The sequence below is a fragment of the Salmo salar genome, chromosome ssa04 (assembly GCF_905237065.1).
Source record: "Salmo salar chromosome ssa04, Ssal_v3.1, whole genome shotgun sequence".
In the NCBI taxonomy this organism is placed as follows: Eukaryota; Metazoa; Chordata; class Actinopteri; order Salmoniformes; family Salmonidae; genus Salmo; species Salmo salar.
The window spans coordinates 51,109,428-51,129,567 of record NC_059445.1 but is presented as its reverse complement, the minus strand read 5'-3'; the positions used below and the strand labels follow the sequence as shown (position 1 = coordinate 51,129,567).

Genomic DNA, 20,140 nt, shown 5'->3' with positions numbered 1-20,140 from the left:
ACATCACACGCATAGCTAATGAGCCTCCGCCCGGGCAGGCATCAGAGACGGCCTTAGAAAGTGATCACAGGGAGAGGAAGAAACGCCGCCTGCTTAAAACTCTGCCCTTTCCCCGTCTCTTCTCCCCGGTGGCACAATCAGGACCTTTTCACACAACAGTCTGCGTCCTGGACAGTCTCTCTAATCTTTTCCATGACTACACTGAACTCATCAACATTTAGTGTGGCTGCCTGGTACAGAGTGGACTTAAACAGGCAAGCCTGCTCTAAGGTGATATCTCAGGTTTCACTATTCAGCAATGACTTATTATGCAAGTCAGATTTATTTGGACACTGTCTGCAAAATGGTACATTTTCACATTCAATAAGTGTAATCATCAAAGTCCTTCTAACTGACCCCCTCCTCGTGGCACTTGGAGAAAGAGAATGAAGATAACAGTCAAGGTGAATAGTGATAGAGTAATGTTTAGGGGGAGTCCAAACCTTGGATGCAGAGTCCTTGGGTTCGTTGCTATTGTCCTGTAGGAATGAATGGAGATGACAGATGAGCTGGGGGGGTTGTCAGACAGCAGGTCAGGAAAGAGTCAGGAGGACGGGGGTTTCAGGGGCTGGACGGACCGACGTCACACTTCCTTCCCCCTTGACCTTCAAGGACTAAGGCTTTCACAAGGTTATTAACAGAGAGGAGAGTTCATTTATCTTTAACAGGGGTCATCTCATCAGCTTTACATTAGAAAAACCCTGAGAAGTGAGATGAAAGTGTGTGTGATTTTTTTCTACAAAGAATTGTCTGGAATTAAATTCAGCATCTCAAAGAGGCCTACAGAACACTTTATAGTGCATGTGGTGTAAAACTACAAAACAACTGAGCTGAGTGTGTGTATCTGACAAATGAATTGAATTTCATGTGTGCTCTGCTCTCCTAGGTTTTAGCACTCTGTTGTTGTCACTTACAGTTGAGAATGGATAAGACACAGGGAGCCTATCTCTCTGGTTGGTAGTAAACATTAAGACCTATCACAAGCTTCAAGCGGTTTAGGCAACGCTCCAGCAGATCCAGAAGGCTTCGCCCACACTTTCTCTCTCCCTCCTCCCTCTCGCACTCTCTGTGGCGGTAGGCAGGCTTTATTTTCCTCCTTTTGGCTGGTGCAAAACTGAGGCTCTGGCTCTCCTCTCTTGCTCTCTGTGGGCCTGGGTGCTGGTGGTGCCTGGGGTTCCCACTGCGCGTGTGACAAGGTGCTGAGGTGTGTTGAGGTGGGGGGTTGGTGGTTGTAGGGGGGGCCACAGGAGCGACTGACCACATACACATCTTGAGTGGAAGCGTAGGTACAGACTGAGGCTGCATGCCGGCCATTTTAACAGATCAGAGCTAACAGCAGATACCGAGACTTCTTCTGAAGACACTGTGCGACTCCGGACTCAGCCCCCCGCCGCTGGATTCCCGCAGATTCAAAGGAAAAGAAAAACACGTCACGCCACTTCAACCAAGAAATCTTCTCAGCTTGCAGAAAATGGGGGGGAAAAACTCTTAATCTTGGGTGCCATTTTGAACTGGGAAAATACCAGGGGATCTTAGACGGGAAAAATACCAGGGGATCTTACACGGGGAAAAATCTAAATAAATCTTCTTTTCAGCTTTGCCAGCAAAAAAACGAAAAATCTCATGACTTTGGAAGCAATTATATTTGAGGAAAAATATTGCTCTCAAAAAGAGAAAAAGGGTGGGGAATATACAAACACAAAAATTCCTCTCTTCTCCAAGGCACTTTCACTGCTTTCCTTCACATTAAAATAAATTTATATTTCAAATAATCGATATATACATTATTCTCTTGGCTAAGTCCTTGATGATTATCCCCAATCAGGAAATATATTAAGGAAAAGTCCAAATGGAATTCTTTCCAAACTCCCATGGTTTACGAAGGGGATGCCAGACGGGGCTTTCCTGTGTGTATGAGAACTCTCCTCGGTGATCTTGAGGGCCGATGGAACACGCAACAGTTGGGAACGCTCCGGCGGAAAGGGAAGAAACACGGGCTCAGCTTTCCTCAGGCCATACTAACCTTAACAGAGGAAGAGTGGGATGGTGAAGAGTGGGTATCGACTTTTCGCCTTTTGTGATCTGTAAAAAAAACAAGAGGATTAAATTCTGTTCTCATTTCAATTGGGGCACATTCAAACTAGTAGCTCCGATTACCCACTGACAATCAGCAAAAACAGTATAAGTGCAGAGCCAGTGCTGGCAGTCAGGCTGCTTACCCCTCTCAGATTCAGCAGATTCAGATCGGGGAACTGGAGACTTGAGGGACCCGGACACAGCACTCCTGTCTCCTCCCTTCTCCTTACTCTGGTCTCCTCCCTTCTCCTTACTCTTGGACTCCTTGGCTCCAGTGTCGCGCTCCCTGGACAGCTCCTTGGGCTCTCCGTTGCCGGCCTTGGCCTTGTTGTCCTCTTTGCTGCTCTTCTCCTCCGCCTTCTGCTTGTCCCGGTCTGCCTTGGGCGTCTTCTCCTTACCCTCGCGTGGCGCCCGCTCCTCCTTGCCGGCTGCTCCTCTCTCGTCCCTCTGCTTCTCCCGCCGGCTCTCCCCCTTCGTCTCTGGAGTGCTGCCTGGAGTCTTCTCCTTCTTCTCTTTTTTCTCCTTCCCGCTCTTTTCTTTGTCATCCCTCTCTTTGATGGCTTTGGTGCTGCAAGGGAAACAGAATGGACATTGTTCAGAGTTCAACATTGACAACATGCAATGATGTGCAGATAAGCAAAAGCCGAGACTGACTCAACTTCCTCTTCCCCTACACTTAGAGGGGGAAAAAAATCATAGTCCTTCTTTAATACCTGGATAGAATCATACAGATTCCTTCTTTAATACCTGGATAGAATCATACAGATTCCTTGTTTAATACCTGGATAGAATCATACAGATTCCTTCTTTAATACCTGGATAGAATCATACAGATTCCTTCTTTAATACCTGGATAGAATCATACAGATTCCTTCTTTAATACCTGGATAGAATCATACAGATTCCTTCTTTAATACCTGGATAGAATCATACAGATTCCTTCTTTAATACCTGGATAGAATCATACAGATTCCTTCTTTAATACCTGGATAGAATCATACAGATTCCTTCTTTAATACCTGGATAGAATCATACAGATTCCTTCTTTAATACCTGGATAGAATCATACAGATTCCTTCTTTAATACCTGGATAGAATCATACAGATTCCTTCTTTAATACCTGGATAGAATCATACAGATTCCTTCTTTAATAACTGGATAGAATCATACAGATTCCTTCTTTAATACCTGGATAGAATCATACAGATTCCTTCTTTAATACCTGGATAGAATCATACAGATTCCTTCTTTAATACCTAAAGAGAATCACACATGAGGCAAAGCTTCAGATGTCTAGACTTTATATTGATGGGTTCTGGGTTCTGACTCCTAAACTATCTATCCTATTGAAATATTGAGTGCCATAGTCTGGTTTCTACACTATTAGTTAATATCTGTAGGAAGAATGTATATGTTGGATGCAATTAAGCTGGAAAGGCAATCACATGTTGGCAGGCACTGATGGAGAGATGTGGTTTAGTGAGGAAGGGGGTTGAGGTCAGGTCACATTAAGGGAGAAGGAACAGTTTATTGCCCGCATCACCTAACTTCCTGCCTAGTAATAAATATTTAATGTTTAGAGAGAAGGAGGAGACTCCACTCAAATTGGGACATGTATATACTACCACTGGTGGAAATATGTCTTTGTTTGTGTAGCGGAATGACCCAATGGGTGAATATACTTGGTTTGAGCTTTACCAACCGTCTGAAATGTCATAAGATTAAATTAGAACCTAACAATATCCACCAGTTAAAAGTGCTGTGTTAGATTCCAGTCTGGGGATTCACTGACTGACTAATATTCAAACAATTGATTATCTTATTCAGCTTCTTTTTTGTTTTGTTTTACTTATTAATGAGCAATAGTGTAATAGTTGAGAACAGTAAATAAATATAGTTGTTTCCCAGCGCTGTTCGCTTCTGTTGGCTAGCCTCCATGCTTACCTGTTAGGAGCACCATTCCCATTGCTGGTGGTCACTTTGGCCGCTGTGCTGTTGGCTTTGTTCACTGGCTTCGCCGCCCCCTGAGATTTATCCTTGGATCGGTCTACCAAAACACAAAGCAGCAACAGCATGAACACAATGGCCCTTTCAATAAAACAAATGTCCCCATGCTAATTCTAACTATAACACCTGTCGGGGGGGGTTGTAATATTTCCTCTTCAGCTCATCTTGTGACAGAAGGGCAGACCCACTCACCAGCGTCCTCGCAGGCTCCCTCCTCCGTCTTGCTGGCGTTGGTGGCAGGCTTGGCTGTGGTGCCAGGGCCGTTCAGCTGGCTGGCAGTGGTGGCGCTACGCACCGGCTGCTCCTTGTGGTGGAACTCATTCTCAGGGACCATGTGCACCTTCCTGCCTTTCAACTGGCCAGAATAGCTGTAAGATGCATGGAGAGTTTACACAAGGTACAGGCAGGGCAATCACACAGCGTCACACCCCATACACATGCCAAACTAAAACTCCCATAGACACACCACAGAAACACAACACTCCCACCTAGGCAATTAAGAAGATAATAGCTTTCCACTTTCACACACACACACACACACTAGGGTTTCCGTTAGCCGGTAATGGCCAGCTCTTATCCGATACAAAATTTGAAAACACAATAAATAAAATTGGTGCCAGCCAATTGTCCGGAGAAGAAGAATAAATCCCATTACAAAAGAAAGCTTTTTAGTCTATTAATTGATGGAAATACATTTGACTGGTGATGATTATCGGTCTATAGGTTCATTTGCAGAATTTAGTGGAATGACATTGGTGCGTGTGTACAGTATATTCATTATCCATCTTATCACACGTGTACAGCATACAGATAGAGGCTTTGAGTGGAAATTCTGTCAGACAGCGGAAGAGCTGCTGCTACAGCATCTTGAGGTGCTTTCAAGACAACTGGGAACTCTGGAAAGATACAAGGTCAAATCATGACATCAGCGATCTTCAGGTCGGAAAGTCGGAGCTCAAGAAAGAGGCCCGAGTTGAATGACCGTTCAAAATACTTTATTTTCCCAGTTGTCTTGAACAGACTGAAGTCGGAAGTCCGAGTTCCCAGTCCGAGTTTACTTTAACATTAAAGTGCAAAGGCAGGCAGGCTTCATCAGCGCACATTTGCAATGAGCTGGAGGTAGTATGCATTTTCAAAACATACTCAATTGTTTGAAACCTGAATGTTTTGATATGAGCCATGTCTTACCTTGCTTCAAAGTAGGCTATTAGATCTCCTCTCTTTCTAAATTTCAAACAGATATTTTCATCTCTGTCACATGAAACCGCTCACATGTGCAGTGCCCTTTTGACAACAGTGTTTTCCCGCTAATTGCAGTATGGAACAAACATTTCTGCGTAGCCTACTGCCTTGTGTGCATTGCTGCGCCTATAATGTGAAGAAATAATAATTGATTAATATATTAAGCTAAACGTTCTGATCTGTTGCATCAGACTCATTGCTTTTTAACATATTTTTATGTAGCCTGGGCCTACTGGTTGTATGAATCTGGGATCTATCGTCCCACAACTGTTACAGAGACTGTTTGGAATAGGCTAGTTCTTTCTCGACAAGCTGACCAATAAAGTAGGTAGCCTAAACTTTTCTACTATAATAGATTGATAGGCTAATGATTTTGCTGTTTTTTACTCATCTTATTGCCTGATGAAAAGTAAATGTGGACAGTTATTCTAACATGTTCAAAGTGCACATCAGAATTCAGTAAGAAGGACAGCACATCGATGCATCCTCAACTTGCATGTTCTGTTAATATGAATGACCATATTGTGAATGTGATTTCTGTCGTCATTCTGAGCACTTTCGGTGGAAACCCTAATCAGGTTACACACCCAATGCAAATTAAAATGTTGCCGTCAAATGGCCGGTGCCACATTTTCCAAACACACACACACTCACAGGTACATCCCCTGAAGCTTTGTAGAGGATTGTTTTATCCGTCTCCAGTGCCTAACAGCAGCCTCACCTGACTATCTGAGTCCCATTAAGCCTCATCCTCTACTACTGACCTCAACACAAAGTACCTAGATCACTTATCTGATTTCAAAGCTCTGTTTAGATAATCCACGACAAGTACTTCCCATTGTAAATAACATCTGGATAAAAGTGCAACTAAACCTTCACTAATGATAATTCATCCAATACCACTTCATCTATATCTCTTAGTTAAAAGTACACCTCTATTTAACACCACCCTTTGTGGGTACTAGCTACACAACAAACTGACAAACCTAACAGCAAAATTCTTGCCACTTGCACCCCACAATAAACTAAAACCCCACAATGCTAGTGAACTGTCTGACTGTGCTGCCCTGCAAACAACATGGCTGGTGGACTCTGTGTTACCCCATAGCCAAGGCATAGAGGTCTGGCCTCTTCTCCTTCTCCTCCAGACAGATCTTGTGGACGCGGCACTCCAGCGCCTGGCCCAGGTTCAGCACTTTGGGGTAACAAGGCAGGATCTTGGTCAGCACGATGAGGATGTTCCGGATGTGGGTGTACTCCCCCGTCTCCAAGCAGTGGACTGATGCCTGGAGGACACAGAGGGAGAGAGGGGTATATTGTTACTGCTGCATCCACACATTCCACTGACATCTGATTATACGGTACATACAGAGGAGACAGGAGTCTTCATGTTTCAGGAGCTTCTCACTCTGAGCGGCTACAATTTCCTGCTAGCATTGTCTGTCACGTTTATTTTTCAATTAAAGTATTACATTCTGAACAATGGTAGTAAATTAATTAGCATCAGTCATCAAAATTGTTAAAAGGTTTAAAAAACAATTCTAATAAATGCAACAGTTGGACAATGGATGATGATATTCCAAACTTTGAGAATGTTTAAAATCCATCAGATATTGACTGAATTATAGCACATAAGACATTTTACTGGCACGGACAAATAATGATTGGAGTTTGGTGGGAATTCATGGTATTCTATTGTCAAATTTCACCTTAGTTTTCTTAGAATGCACTCATATATACATTTTATAATAGTATCAGGATTGGAAGAAAAAAAGATTTTGTGTTAAAATAAAGACGATTATATGTGCCTCATTTTCATAAATACACCAGGTGGAATAGGGAGCAACGCCCAACAAACTGGCTCCATCTAGGCCTACCTGCACACACCTGCGGCGTCTAGACTGCCTCATTAATTACTGTTGTTAAGGGCTGTGCTAGTCAAGAAATTGTCATACGATAATTGTCATGCAAATTGCTACCGGTCTCACGGTAATATACTGTTAATTAACATAAACATGTTTGGCCCGCCTTAAAAAAAGAAAAAGGAAAAAAAAAGGCATTTCTTTTTTAACCTTTATTTTACTAGGCAAGTCAGTTAAGAACAAATTCTTATTCACAATGAGGGCCTAGGAACAGTGGGTTAACTGCCTTGTTCATGGGCAGAACGACAGATATTTACCATGTCAGCTCAGGGATTCGATCTTGCAACATTTCGGTTAATGGTCCAACGCTCCAACCACAGGCTACCTGCCCAGTCCAATGCGTCAACCACTAGGCTACCTGTCCAGTCCAACGCTCCAACCACCAGGCTACCTGCCCAGTCCAACGCTCTAACCACCAGGCTACCTGCCCAGTCCAACGCTCTAACCACTAGGCTACCTGTCCAGTCCAACGCTCCAACCACTAGGCTACCTGTCCAGTCCAACGCTCCAACCACTAGGCTACCTGTCCAGTCCAACGCTCCAACCACTAGGCTACCTGCCCAGTCCAACGCGTCAACCACTAGGCTACCTGCCCAGTCCAACGCTCCAACCACCAGGCTACCTGCCCAGTCCAACGCTCTAACCACCAGGCTACCTGCCCAGTCCAACGCTCTAACCACTAGGCTACCTGCCCAGTCCAACGCTCTAACCACAAGGCTACCTGCCCAGTCCAACGCTCCAACCACACATGCAGGCTACCTGCCCAGTCCAACGCTCTAACCACCAGGCTACCTGCCCAGTCCAACGCTCTAACCACTAGGCTACCTGCCCAGTCCAACGCTCTAACCACCAGGCTACCTGCCCAGTCCAACGCTCCAACCACTAGGCTACCTGCCCAGTCCAACGCTCCAACCACTAGGCTACCTGTCGTCCCCATGGAGCATCTACATTTTAAAAAGTGGAATAAATCCATTTAATATAGCCATCACAATAAAATGTATTATTTATTTAGTTGTGATAGGCCTATAAACCTGGGAATGTCTTAGAAATGAAAACATAAGGGCTGTTTGATGCAACTTTATAACGATGATTTTGGAAAAAGTAGCAAAAAAAGGGATGCACTCTGATCCTTCCAGTCGGGAGAGAGAGAACTGCATTGCTGCTTGCGTAGCAAGAAAGTTACAGGGTATCGAATCAATGGAAGACAGAATTAAAAAGTGAAATGAGAAAGAAAAGCTACAACAACCAAAAGCCAACAGGTAGGCTGCTATATACACTACAATCTGAGTGGAGTTGTATAGACTGTGTACGACGATGAGAAGCACAGTAACGGGATGGCTAGCCTCAATTAGCTAGCTTCTCTCGGTTTGATACAGTCAAGACGATATCATAACCGTCATCGATAAGAGACATTACTGTGCAGCCGTATTCGTCGACCTGGCCAAGGCTTTCGACTCTGTCAATCACCACATTCTTATCAGCAGACTCAGCCTTAGCTTCTCAAATTATTGCCTCGCCTGGTTCACCAACTACTTCTCAGACAGAGTTCAGTGTGTCAAATCGGAGGGCCTGTTGTCTGGACCTCTGGCAGTCTCTATGGGGGTGTCACAGGGTTCAATTCTCGGGCCGACTCTCTTCTCTGTATACATCAATGATGTTGCTCTTGCTGCTGGTTATTCTCTGATCCACCTCTTCGCAGACGACACCATTCTGTATACTTCTGGCCCCTCTTTGGACACTGTGTTAACTAACCTCCAGATGAGCTTCAATGCCATACAACTCTCCTTCCGTGGCCTCCAACTGCTTTTAAACGCAAGTAAAACTAAATGCATGCTCTTCAACCGATCGCTGCCCACACCTGCACGCCTGTCTAGCATCACTACTCTGGACGGTTCTGACTTAGAATATGTGGACAACTACAAATACCTGGGTGTCTGGTTAGACTGTAAACTCTCCTTCCAGACTCACATTAAGCCTCTCCAATCCAAAATTAATTCTAGAATTGGCTTCCTATTTCGCAACAAAGCATCCTTCACTTACCCTCGTAAAACTGACCATCCTACCGATCCTCGACTTTGGCGACGTCATTTACAAAATAGCCTCCAACACTCTACTCAACAAACTGGATGCAGTCTATCACAGTGCCATCCGTTTTGTCACCAAAGCCCCATATATTACCCACCACTGCGATCTGTATGCTCTCGTTGGCTGGCCCTCGCTTCATACTCGTTGCCAAACCCACCGGCTTCAGGTCATCTACAAGTCTCTGCTAGGTAAAGCCCCGCCTTATCTCAGCTCACTGGTCACCATAGCAGCACCCACCCGTAGCACGCGCTCCAGCATGTATATCTCACTGGTCACCCCCAAAGCCAACTCCTCCTTTGGCCGCCTTTCCTTCCAGTTCTCTGCTGCCAATGACTGAAACAAACTGAAAAAACCACTGAAGCTGGAGACTCATATCTCCCTCACTAGCTTTAAGCACCAGCTGTCAGAGCAGCTCACAGATCACTGCACCTGTACATAGCCCATCTGTAAACAGCCCATCCAACTACCTCATCACCATACTGTATTTATTTATTTATCTTGCTCCTTTGCACCCCAGTATCTCTACTTGCACATTCATCTTCTGAACATCTACCATTCCAGTGTTTAATTGCTATATTGTAATTACTTCGCCACCATGGCCTATTTATTGCCTTACCTCCCTTATCTTACCTCATTTGCACACACTGTATATAAACTTTTTCTACTGTATGTTTGTTTATTCCATGTGTAACTCTGTGTTGTTGTATGTGTCGACCTGCTTTGCTTTATCTTGGCCAGGTCGCAGTTGTAAATGAGAACTTGTTCTCAACTCGCCTACCTGGTTAAATAAAGGTGTTTATTTTTATTTTTTATAAAATAAAAGACAGGTACTATGTAATCGGATGGGATGATAAATAACTAGCAAGAAGTTAGTCTAGTGCGAGATAAGTGGTTAAGGGTCTCTCCCTCCGAGCCTGCTCAAGCCTCCCGTGTCGAAAAGACAATTTATGCTTGCTCCGGGAATGCAAACCAGAGGCTCCGTACGGAGGGTTTGATGCAATTGAGGAGCCTCCGAGGCTTGCAGGGGACAAATCGAGCTCCGTACGGCATCGCCTTATGCCTCCCAAATTCAATCATGATGTGTTTAGAGAGTGATTAAAGGGACAATAGAGTGCTGAGTACCAGGCCATTAGAGGACCATTAGCAAGTTTGTTAGGCTACACATCAGGGCCATTCATTTGCACAGTTTTGGATTGGGATTACCTTGACCAATGGTCACAGGGAATTTGACTGCGGTCATGACTCGTGACTGTCAGTGTTGCAGTAATACAGTCACCGCATCAGCACTACTGTTGTTGTCACCTTCTGTCGCATAACACAAGTGTTTCAATAGCAGGGTACCCTCTGATTAAAAATCAACAGGCTTGGCTCTAGATTACACCCATCTATGCATACTTTACATTGTGAGATCAGACATAAGGTAGCCTAGGGTGGTAGGTAGCCTAGCGGTTAAAAGCGTTGGGCCAGCAAGGTAGAAAATCTGCCGTTCTGCCCTTGAGCAAGGCAGTTAACCAACAACAACAACAACTGCTCCCCGGGCGCCGATGACGTGGACGTCGATTGAGGCAGCCCCCTGCACCTCTCTGATTCAGAGGGTTCAATGCGTGAGACACAATTCGGTTGAATGCATTCCGTTGTACAACTGACGAGGTATCCCCCTTTCCTTTGATAATATCACTATAATCCAAGTGTTCATATTCAAAGTTGCTTTCATTTCTGCGCATCTAACTTGTAAACACGTCAACTGTTTTAAATTTGTACTTTTTTCAATTCCACAATAAATAAACAGCCATCAAAATAAAGTGATCTTTCTTGTGATGTAATTGTCGACATGATGCGTTAAATCCCAGACAAAGCTTCAGCATTCTTATAGATGCTACAGAAAGACAACGCATTCCGTTGAGCCCATTTCAGCCATTAGCGGCGTGTGTTTGACAGGTCATTACAAACATTTTGGCGGGTCGTAATGTTAACGGGAAAAAGCGACAGGCACAAGCAAGAGTATGAAAGAGTCGTAGGAGTAAAATGAAAGCAATCAATCCAGCAAGATTTAGGTGACAAGTGGATTTTGCACCCCTCAAACACAGGAAATAGCTGGCTGAAAGACAGCTCCTCAGGTTGGAGGGGCATGCGCGTTGCTAAATGAATAGCCGTTAATAAGACAAATAGACCAGATTGACTTCTTCAGAAGGGTTTGAAACAAAGGGAGGAACTCACTTTAGTCAGCTTGTAGTGCCATTTGTGCACCACGTGTCTGAAGTTCTCATAGTCCAGCTGGTCGGCTTTGTTCCCTCCGTCGAAGCCTGTGGCTCTGAAGATGGTCAGGAAGCCTGGGTAGTTACCACACTCCTTGAAGAGGGGCCAACACACAGACAAGATGACGAGGGGCCAACACACAGACAAGATGACGAGGGGCCAACACACAGACAAGATGACGAGGGGCCAACACACAGACAAGATGACGAGGGGCCAACACACAGACAAGATGACGAGGGGCCAACACACAGACAAGATGACGAGGGGCCAACACACAGACAAGATGACGAGGGGCCAACACACAGACAAGATGACGAGGGGCCAACACACAGACAAGATGACGAGGGGCCAACACACAGACAAGATGACGAGGGGACAACACACAGACAAGATGACGAGGGGACAACACACAGACAAGATGACGAGGGGACAACACACAGACAAGATGACGAGGGGACAACACACAGACAAGATGAAGAGGGGACAACACACAGACAAGATGACGAGGGGACAACACACAGACAAGATGACGAGGGGACAACACACAGACAAGATGACGAGGGGACAACACACAGACAAGATGACGAGGGGACAACACACAGACAAGATGAAGAGGGGACAACACACAGACAAGATGAAGTGTTAACAATGGTTACATTTGCATTGTACAGCTTCCACACTTGTGTGAATGTTAGTAATATCAGTAGATAATGTTGCCCAACCTCAAATCAACTCCTAGCCCCTCGGAGGCCGATACCCTATGCACTTCTGATCTGAGATGTAGTGTGTGTGTGTGTGTGTGTGTGTGTGTGTGAGAGAGAGCGAGCAAGCGGTGAGTAGTGGGTACCTTCTCGTAGACAGCACGGTCGCTGTGCCAGCGGGTCACAGTCTCCAGCATGCAGCACAGGAAACGTCCGTAGCGCCGCGACTCGTTCTCTGTGCAGCTGGCCACCGTGTAGATGATGTCAGAGAACACCTGCAGAGAAGACCACGCAACACAGTTAGGAGGTCAGGACAGAGTAAGGAAGTGCTGAAAATCCCATGGTATAATAACATGTGAAACAGAGACAGAGGGCAAAGAGGCAGAAAGGGGACAGAGATGTCTCACCCGGTCATAGCAGAGCAGGGTGCAGAAGTTGGGAGCCTTCTGCTGGTGCACCAGCTCCACAAAGCGGGCGCAGTACACCGCGTCGATGGCAGAGAAGATACAGCGAGGGAACAGACACAGCTGCAGGAACTTAGTGATGGTCTCATTCTTGGTGGATTCTGAACGAGGGATTTATAAAAAGGAGGATGGGAGAAGAACAGAGAATTAGAATTGCAGTCAACTAACTCCCATGACTCATCTTCGGAGTCACTAATTCTTCAAACAAGATTTGAGAAGGCTCAAACACACTCCTTTAAAATGTCGTTAGCTTGGGTTAGCTGTACAAAGATATCGTTAAATATGACAGACGTGTTTGTTAATGAAATGGGAGAGTTGATAGCTGCCAATAACACACATCCACCAAAACGGACTACGGCGCCTTTACATCAAACAACTCCATATTAATGTAATTACTTCGGTCATGGTCATGCTTGTTAACGGGTCTAAGACAAACAAGATGAGGCTGGTTTTGAGTTGCCTCCTGGGAGCTGAGGGGGCTTAGCAGTTCTGTGGTGTTACTGTCCCAACAACAGAGCCTGCTCTAATGGCAAGAGGAGGCTGGGTGAGGGAGGGTCTTCTGGGATGAGTGCTGTGAGGGGCAGTAAGCAGTAGAGAGAGAGAGGAGAGAGAGAGAGAGAGAGGCTGTATCTTACTGGCGAGGAGCCAGTTGTCCTTCTCCAGTTTGAGGCGGTGCAGGACCCTCTGGACATGCTCCAGCTGCTTCTTCTCCTCCTCCTGCAGCTTGTCCTGTAGGGCCGTGCAGCGCTCCTTCTCCTTCTTCTTCTTGTTCATGGGCTGCAGACAGACACCAGACAGACAGACAGGCTGGTTAGTGTGTGTTCATGGGCTGCAGACAGACACCAGACAGACAGACTGGTTAGTGTGTGTTCATGGGCTGCAGACAGACACCAGACACACAGACAGGCTGGTTAGTGTGTGTTCATGGGCTGCAGACAGACACCAGACAGACAGACAGGCTGGTTAGTGTGTATTCATGGGCTGCAGACAGACACCAGACAGACAGACAGGCTGGTTAGTGTGTGTTCATGGGCTGCAGACAGACACCAGACAGACAGACAGGCTGGTTAGTGTGTGTTCATGGGCTGCAGACAGACAGCAGACACCACAGAGACAGGCTGGTTAGTGTGTGTTCATGGGCTGCAGACAGACAGCAGACAGACAGACAGGGTGGTTAGTGTGTGTTCATGGGCTGCAGACAGACACCAGACACACAGACAGGCTGGTTAGTGTGTGTTCATGGGCTGCAGACAGACAGCAGACACCACAGACAGACAGGCTGGTTAGTGTGTGTTCATGGGCTGCAGACAGACAGCAGACACCACAGACAGACAGGCTGGTTAATGTGTGTTCATGGGCTGCAGACAGACAGCAGACACCACAGACAGACAGGCTGGTTAGTGTGTGTTCATGGGCTGCAGACAGACACCAGACAGACAGACAGGCTGGTTAGTGTGTGTTCATGGGCTGCAGACAGACACCAGACAGACTGGTTAGTGTGTGTTCATGGGCTGCAGACAGACACCAGACACACAGACAGGCTGGTTAGTGTGTGTTCATGGGCTGCAGACAGACAGCAGACACCACAGAGACAGGCTGGTTAGTGTGTGTTCATGGGCTGCAGACAGACAGCAGACACCACAGACAGACAGGCTGGTTAGTGTGTGTTCATGGGCTGCAGACAGACACCAGACAGACAGACAGGCTGGTTAGTGTGTGTTCATGGGCTGCAGACAGACAGCAGACACCACAGAGACAGGCTGGTTAGTGTGTGTTCATGGGCTGCAGACAGACAGCAGACAGACAGACAGGGTGGTTAGTGTGTGTTCATGGGCTGCAGACAGACACCAGACAGACAGACAGGCTGGTTAGTGTGTGTTCATGGGCTGCAGACAGACACCAGACACACAGACAGGCTGGTTAGTGTGTGTTCATGGGCTGCAGACAGACAGCAGACACCACAGACAGACAGGCTGGTTAGTGTGTGTTCATGGGCTGCAGACAGACAGCAGACACCACAGACAGACAGGCTGGTTAATGTGTGTTCATGGGCTGCAGACAGACAGCAGACACCACAGACAGGCTGGTTAGTGTGTGTTCATGGGCTGCAGACAGACAGCAGACACCACAGACAGACAGGCTGGTTAGTGTGTGTTCATGGGCTGCAGACAGACAGCAGACACCACAGAGACAGGCTGGTTAGTGTGTGTTCATGGGCTGCAGACAGACAGCAGACACCACAGACAGACAGGCTGGTTAGTGTGTGTTCATGGGCTGCAGACAGACACCAGACAGACAGACAGGCTGGTTAGTGTGTGTTCATGGGCTGCAGACAGACAGCAGACACCACAGAGACAGGCTGGTTAGTGTGTGTTCATGGGCTGCAGACAGACAGCAGACAGACAGACAGGGTGGTTAGTGTGTGTTCATGGGCTGCAGACAGACACCAGACAGACAGACAGGCTGGTTAGTGTGTGTTCATGGGCTGCAGACAGACAGCAGACACACAGACAGGCTGGTTAGTGTGTGTTCATGGGCTGCAGACAGACAGCAGACACCACAGACAGACAGGCTGGTTAATGTGTGTTCATGGGCTGCAGACAGACAGCAGACACCACAGACAGACAGGCTGGTTAGTGTGTGTTCATGGGCTGCAGACAGACAGCAGACACCACAGACAGACAGGCTGGTTAGTGTGTGTTCATGGGCTGCAGACAGACAGCAGACACCACAGACAGACAGGCTGGTTAGTGTGTGTTCATGGGCTGCAGACAGACAGCAGACACCACAGACAGACAGGCTGGTTAGTGTGTGTTCATGGGCTGCAGACAGACAGCAGACACCACAGACAGACAGGCTGGTTAGTGTGTGTTCATGGGCTACAGACAGACAGCAGACACCACAGACAGACAGGCTGGTTAGTGTGTGTTCATGGGCTGCAGACAGACAGCAGACACCACAGACAGACAGGCTGGTTAGTGTGTGTTCATGGGCTGCAGACAGACACCAGACAGACAGACAGGCTGGTTAGTGTGTGTTCATGGGCTGCAGACAGACAGCAGACACCACAGAGACAGGCTGGTTAGTGTGTGTTCATGGGCTGCAGACAGACAGCAGACAGACAGACAGGGTGGTTAGTGTGTGTTCATGGGCTGCAGACAGACACCAGACAGACAGACAGGCTGGTTAGTGTGTGTTCATGGGCTGCAGACAGACACCAGACACACAGACAGGCTGGTTAGTGTGTGTTCATGGGCTGCAGACAGACAGCAGACACCACAGACAGACAGGCTGGTTAGTGTGTGTTCATGGGCTGCAGACAGACAGCAGACACCACAGACAGACAGGCTGGTTAGTGTGTGTTCATGGGCTGCAGACAGACAGCAGACACCACAGACAGACAGGCTGGTTAGTGTGTGTTCATGGGCTGCAGACAGACAGCAGACACCACAGACAGACAGGCTGGTTAGTGTGTGTTCATGGGCTGCAGACAGACAGCAGACACCACACAGACAGGCTGGTTAGTGTGTGTTCATGGGCTGCAGACAGACAGCAGACACCACAGACAGACAGGCTGGTTAGTGTGTGTTCATGGGCTGCAGACAGACAGCAGACACCACAGACAGACAGGCTGGTTAGTGTGTGTTCATGGGCTGCAGACAGACAGCAGACACCACAGACAGACAGGCTGGTTAGTGTGTGTTCATGGGCTGCAGACAGACAGCAGACACCACAGACAGACAGGCTGGTTAGTGTGTGTTCATGGGCTGCAGACAGACAGCAGACACCACAGACAGACAGGCTGGTTAGTGTGTGTTCATGGGCTGCAGACAGACAGCAGACACCACAGACAGACAGGCTGGTTAGTGTGTGTTCATGGGCTGCAGACAGACAGCAGACAGACAGACAGGGTGGTTAGTGTGTGTTCATGGGCTGCAGACAGACACCAGACAGACAGACAGGCTGGTTAGTGTGTGTTCATGGGCTGCAGACAGACACCAGACACACAGACAGGCTGGTTAGTGTGTGTTCATGGGCTGCAGACAGACAGCAGACACCACAGACAGACAGGCTGGTTAGTGTGTGTTCATGGGCTGCAGACAGACAGCAGACACCACAGACAGACAGGCTGGTTAATGTGTGTTCATGGGCTGCAGACAGACAGCAGACACCACAGACAGACAGGCTGGTTAGTGTGTGTTCATGGGCTGCAGACAGACACCAGACACAGACAGACAGGCTGGTTAGTGTGTGTTCATGGGCTGCAGACAGACACCAGACACACAGACAGGCTGGTTAGTGTGTGTTCATGGGCTGCAGACAGACAGCAGACACCACAGACAGACAGGCTGGTTAGTGTGTGTTCATGGGCTGCAGACAGACAGCAGACACCACAGACAGACAGGCTGGTTAGTGTGTGTTCATGGGCTGCAGACAGACAGCAGACACCACAGACAGACAGGCTGGTTAGTGTGTGTTCATGGGCTGCAGACAGACAGCAGACACCACAGACAGACAGGCTGGTTAGTGTGTGTTCATGGGCTGCAGACAGACAGCAGACACCACAGACAGACAGGCTGGTTAGTGTGTGTTCATGGGCTGCAGACAGACAGCAGACACCACAGACAGACAGGCTGGTTAGTGTGTGTTCATGGGCTGCAGACAGACAGCAGACAGACACCAGACAGACTGGTTAGTGTGTATTCATGGGCTGCAGACAGACAGACACCAGACAGATTGGTTAGTGTGTATTCATGGGCTGCAGACAGACAGCAGACACCACAGACAGACAGGCTGGTTAGTGTGTGTTCATGGGCTACAGACAGACAGCAGACACCACAGACAGACAGGCTGGTTAGTGTGTGTTCATGGGCTGCAGACAGACAGCAGACACCACAGACAGACAGGCTGGTTAGTGTGTGTTCATGGGCTGTAGACAGACAGCAGACACCACAGACAGACAGGCTGGTTAGTGTGTGTTCATGGGCTGCAGACAGACAGCAGACACCACAGACAGACAGGCTGGTTAGTGTGTATTCATGGGCTGCAGACAGACAGACACCAGACAGACTGGTTAGTGTGTATTCATGGGCTGCAGACAGACAGCAGACACCACAGACAGACAGGCTGGTTAGTGTGTATTCATGGGCTGCAGACAGACAGACACCAGACAGACTGGTTAGTGTGTATTCATGGGCTGCAGACAGACAGCAGACACCACAGACAGACAGGCTGGTTAGTGTGTGTTCATGGGCTGCAGACAGACAGCAGACACCACAGACAGACAGGCTGGTTAGTGTGTGTTCATGGGCTGCAGACAGACAGCAGACACCACAGACAGACAGGCTGGTTAGTGTGTGTTCATGGGCTGCAGACAGACAGCAGACACCACAGACAGACAGGCTGGTTAGTGTGTGTTCATGGGCTGCAGACAGACAGACACCACAGACAGACCTGGTTAGTGTGTGTTCATGGGCTGCAGACAGACAGCAGACACCACAGACAGACAGGCTGGTTAGTGTGTGTTCATGGGCTGCAGACAGACAGCAGACACCACAGACAGACAGGCTGGTTAGTGTGTGTTCATGGGCTGCAGACAGACAGCAGACACCACAGACAGACAGGCTGGTTAGTGTGTGTTCATGGGCTGCAGACAGACAGCAGACACCACAGACAGACAGGCTGGTTAGTGTGTGTTCATGGGCTGCAGACAGACAGCAGACACCACAGACAGACAGGCTGGTTAGTGTGTGTTCATGGGCTGCAGACAGACAGCAGACACCACAGACAGACAGGCTGGTTAGTGTGTGTTCATGGGCTGCAGACAGACAGCAGACAGACAGACAGACAGGCTGGTTAGTGTGTGTTCATGGGCTGCAGACAGACAGCAGACACCACAGACAGACAGGCTGCTGTTTAGATGGGGTGAACACATTCACAGACAGAGAACACTAATAACAACTTGGAGCTGAAGCACAATACAATTGCAGTGCAATTACCATAACTCTCCAAGTCAAGTGATAATTGGAGACCATTGCAATTCCACCACAATGAACTGTGTGACTGTGTGTTTGGAGGGCATTTAATGAGCTGTTGATGAGGGAGAGATTAACTGGAAGATGAGAAAATTCTCTGTGTGCTGCAGTATTGTCATCAAGGGGTCTGATAGATGCCTGGGGTCCTGTTCATTAAGCACCGAACAGAAGAAAACGGACTGAAACGGGGAGGGACTACTTGGACTTGTCCACTACATGGTTAAAAAAGAAATGCTCATTTACATTTTCCATAGCAAAACCTTTTCTACTGTTTTCCATTGTGTGCTCTAAATGAACACATCCCTGATGATGTGACTCACCACATCAGGGTTCTCCTCGATGGCCTTGACCTGGACCTGGAGCTTCTTCACCTCGCGGTCGTAGGCGTTGTGTGGCACGGCCAGGTCGTACATGGTCAGCGACCAGAAGGTGGCGTAGAACTGGGGTCGGAGGTCGTCCCAGACGCGGGGCGGGTGCAGGGACACCACAGCCTCATGCACCGGCGACATCACCAGCTCGCACGCAGCCACGTACTTATGGACCTTTTGCTGCTGCCGGTTGCCCTTCTCAGCTTTCTTCAGTTCATCATACTTAGACTGGGGAGAGAGAAGGGGACACTCAGTCTCCTTTACATGGTAAGATTCACAAACGGATTGATATACAATACGTTTCAGTATAGGAGTTTATACAGTCAGCCTGGATCAGCCTGATCTGTGGTTGTGTATTATACATGACTCCCAGCAGGACAGTGGGTCTGATCTGTTCCCAGACACAACCTGACTGAGCCGGTCAGATGGGATTGTTCAGATGGCGTGACCATGTCGTGTGACCACAGCAGAGGGGGAACTCGGCATGTTTCACGCCCGGCCAGGGGGACAGTAAATCAGGTTACACAGCACATGGGAGGAGGGTGGCTGTCGCTCTCTGGAACTAAACCATTCTTCTTCCAGGACACTACGTGGCCAGTGTTCTCAAAGCATTACAGTGCACATCAATTCAAGGTTGCAGTCGTATGAGTTTGTATTGAATTTATTTGTTGTGTCCTGGACACATATACTCACTGTGGCTGTATCCATTGGTCATACTGTACAAGCTAAATGTGAACTACCAGAGGGAAGGAGACTACTCACCAGGATCTGATGTCCGTACATGGGGCGTGAGAGGAAGAAGGCAGCGTCATGGGGAGTGTGGAACTGGTTACACAGGATGTCGATGGAGGGAACACGCTTGATGTAGTCCTCAGTACTCAGGTTGGAGGCCAGGAAGCCACCAAACTGGACCAGGGTGTCGTGACACTGTAGCCAGGGGACAT

The 20,140-nt window shown here is 47.8% G+C and overlaps 1 protein-coding gene across 5 annotated transcripts in view; it reads right to left on the bottom strand.

Annotated features, from left to right (window-relative positions):
• LOC106603379 (THO complex subunit 2) overlaps positions 1 to 20,140 on the bottom strand; it is a 67,933-nt gene that overhangs the window by 10,728 nt on the left and 37,065 nt on the right. For all 5 annotated transcript variants that reach the window (XM_014196976.2, XM_014196977.2, XM_045717065.1 and 2 more), the window contains 12 exons: positions 19,959 to 20,123; positions 19,149 to 19,424; positions 13,429 to 13,570; positions 12,737 to 12,894; positions 12,476 to 12,604; positions 11,590 to 11,721; positions 6,467 to 6,651; positions 4,316 to 4,491; positions 4,061 to 4,163; positions 2,259 to 2,683; positions 2,063 to 2,121; positions 483 to 518 (listed from right to left, as the gene is read on the bottom strand). In XM_014196976.2, coding sequence (XP_014052451.1) covers positions 483 to 518; positions 2,063 to 2,121; positions 2,259 to 2,683; positions 4,061 to 4,163; positions 4,316 to 4,491; positions 6,467 to 6,651; positions 11,590 to 11,721; positions 12,476 to 12,604; positions 12,737 to 12,894; positions 13,429 to 13,570; positions 19,149 to 19,424; positions 19,959 to 20,123 — 1,986 coding nt within the window. The remainder of the gene's footprint in view (positions 1 to 482; positions 519 to 2,062; positions 2,122 to 2,258; positions 2,684 to 4,060; positions 4,164 to 4,315; positions 4,492 to 6,466; positions 6,652 to 11,589; positions 11,722 to 12,475; positions 12,605 to 12,736; positions 12,895 to 13,428; positions 13,571 to 19,148; positions 19,425 to 19,958; positions 20,124 to 20,140) is intronic.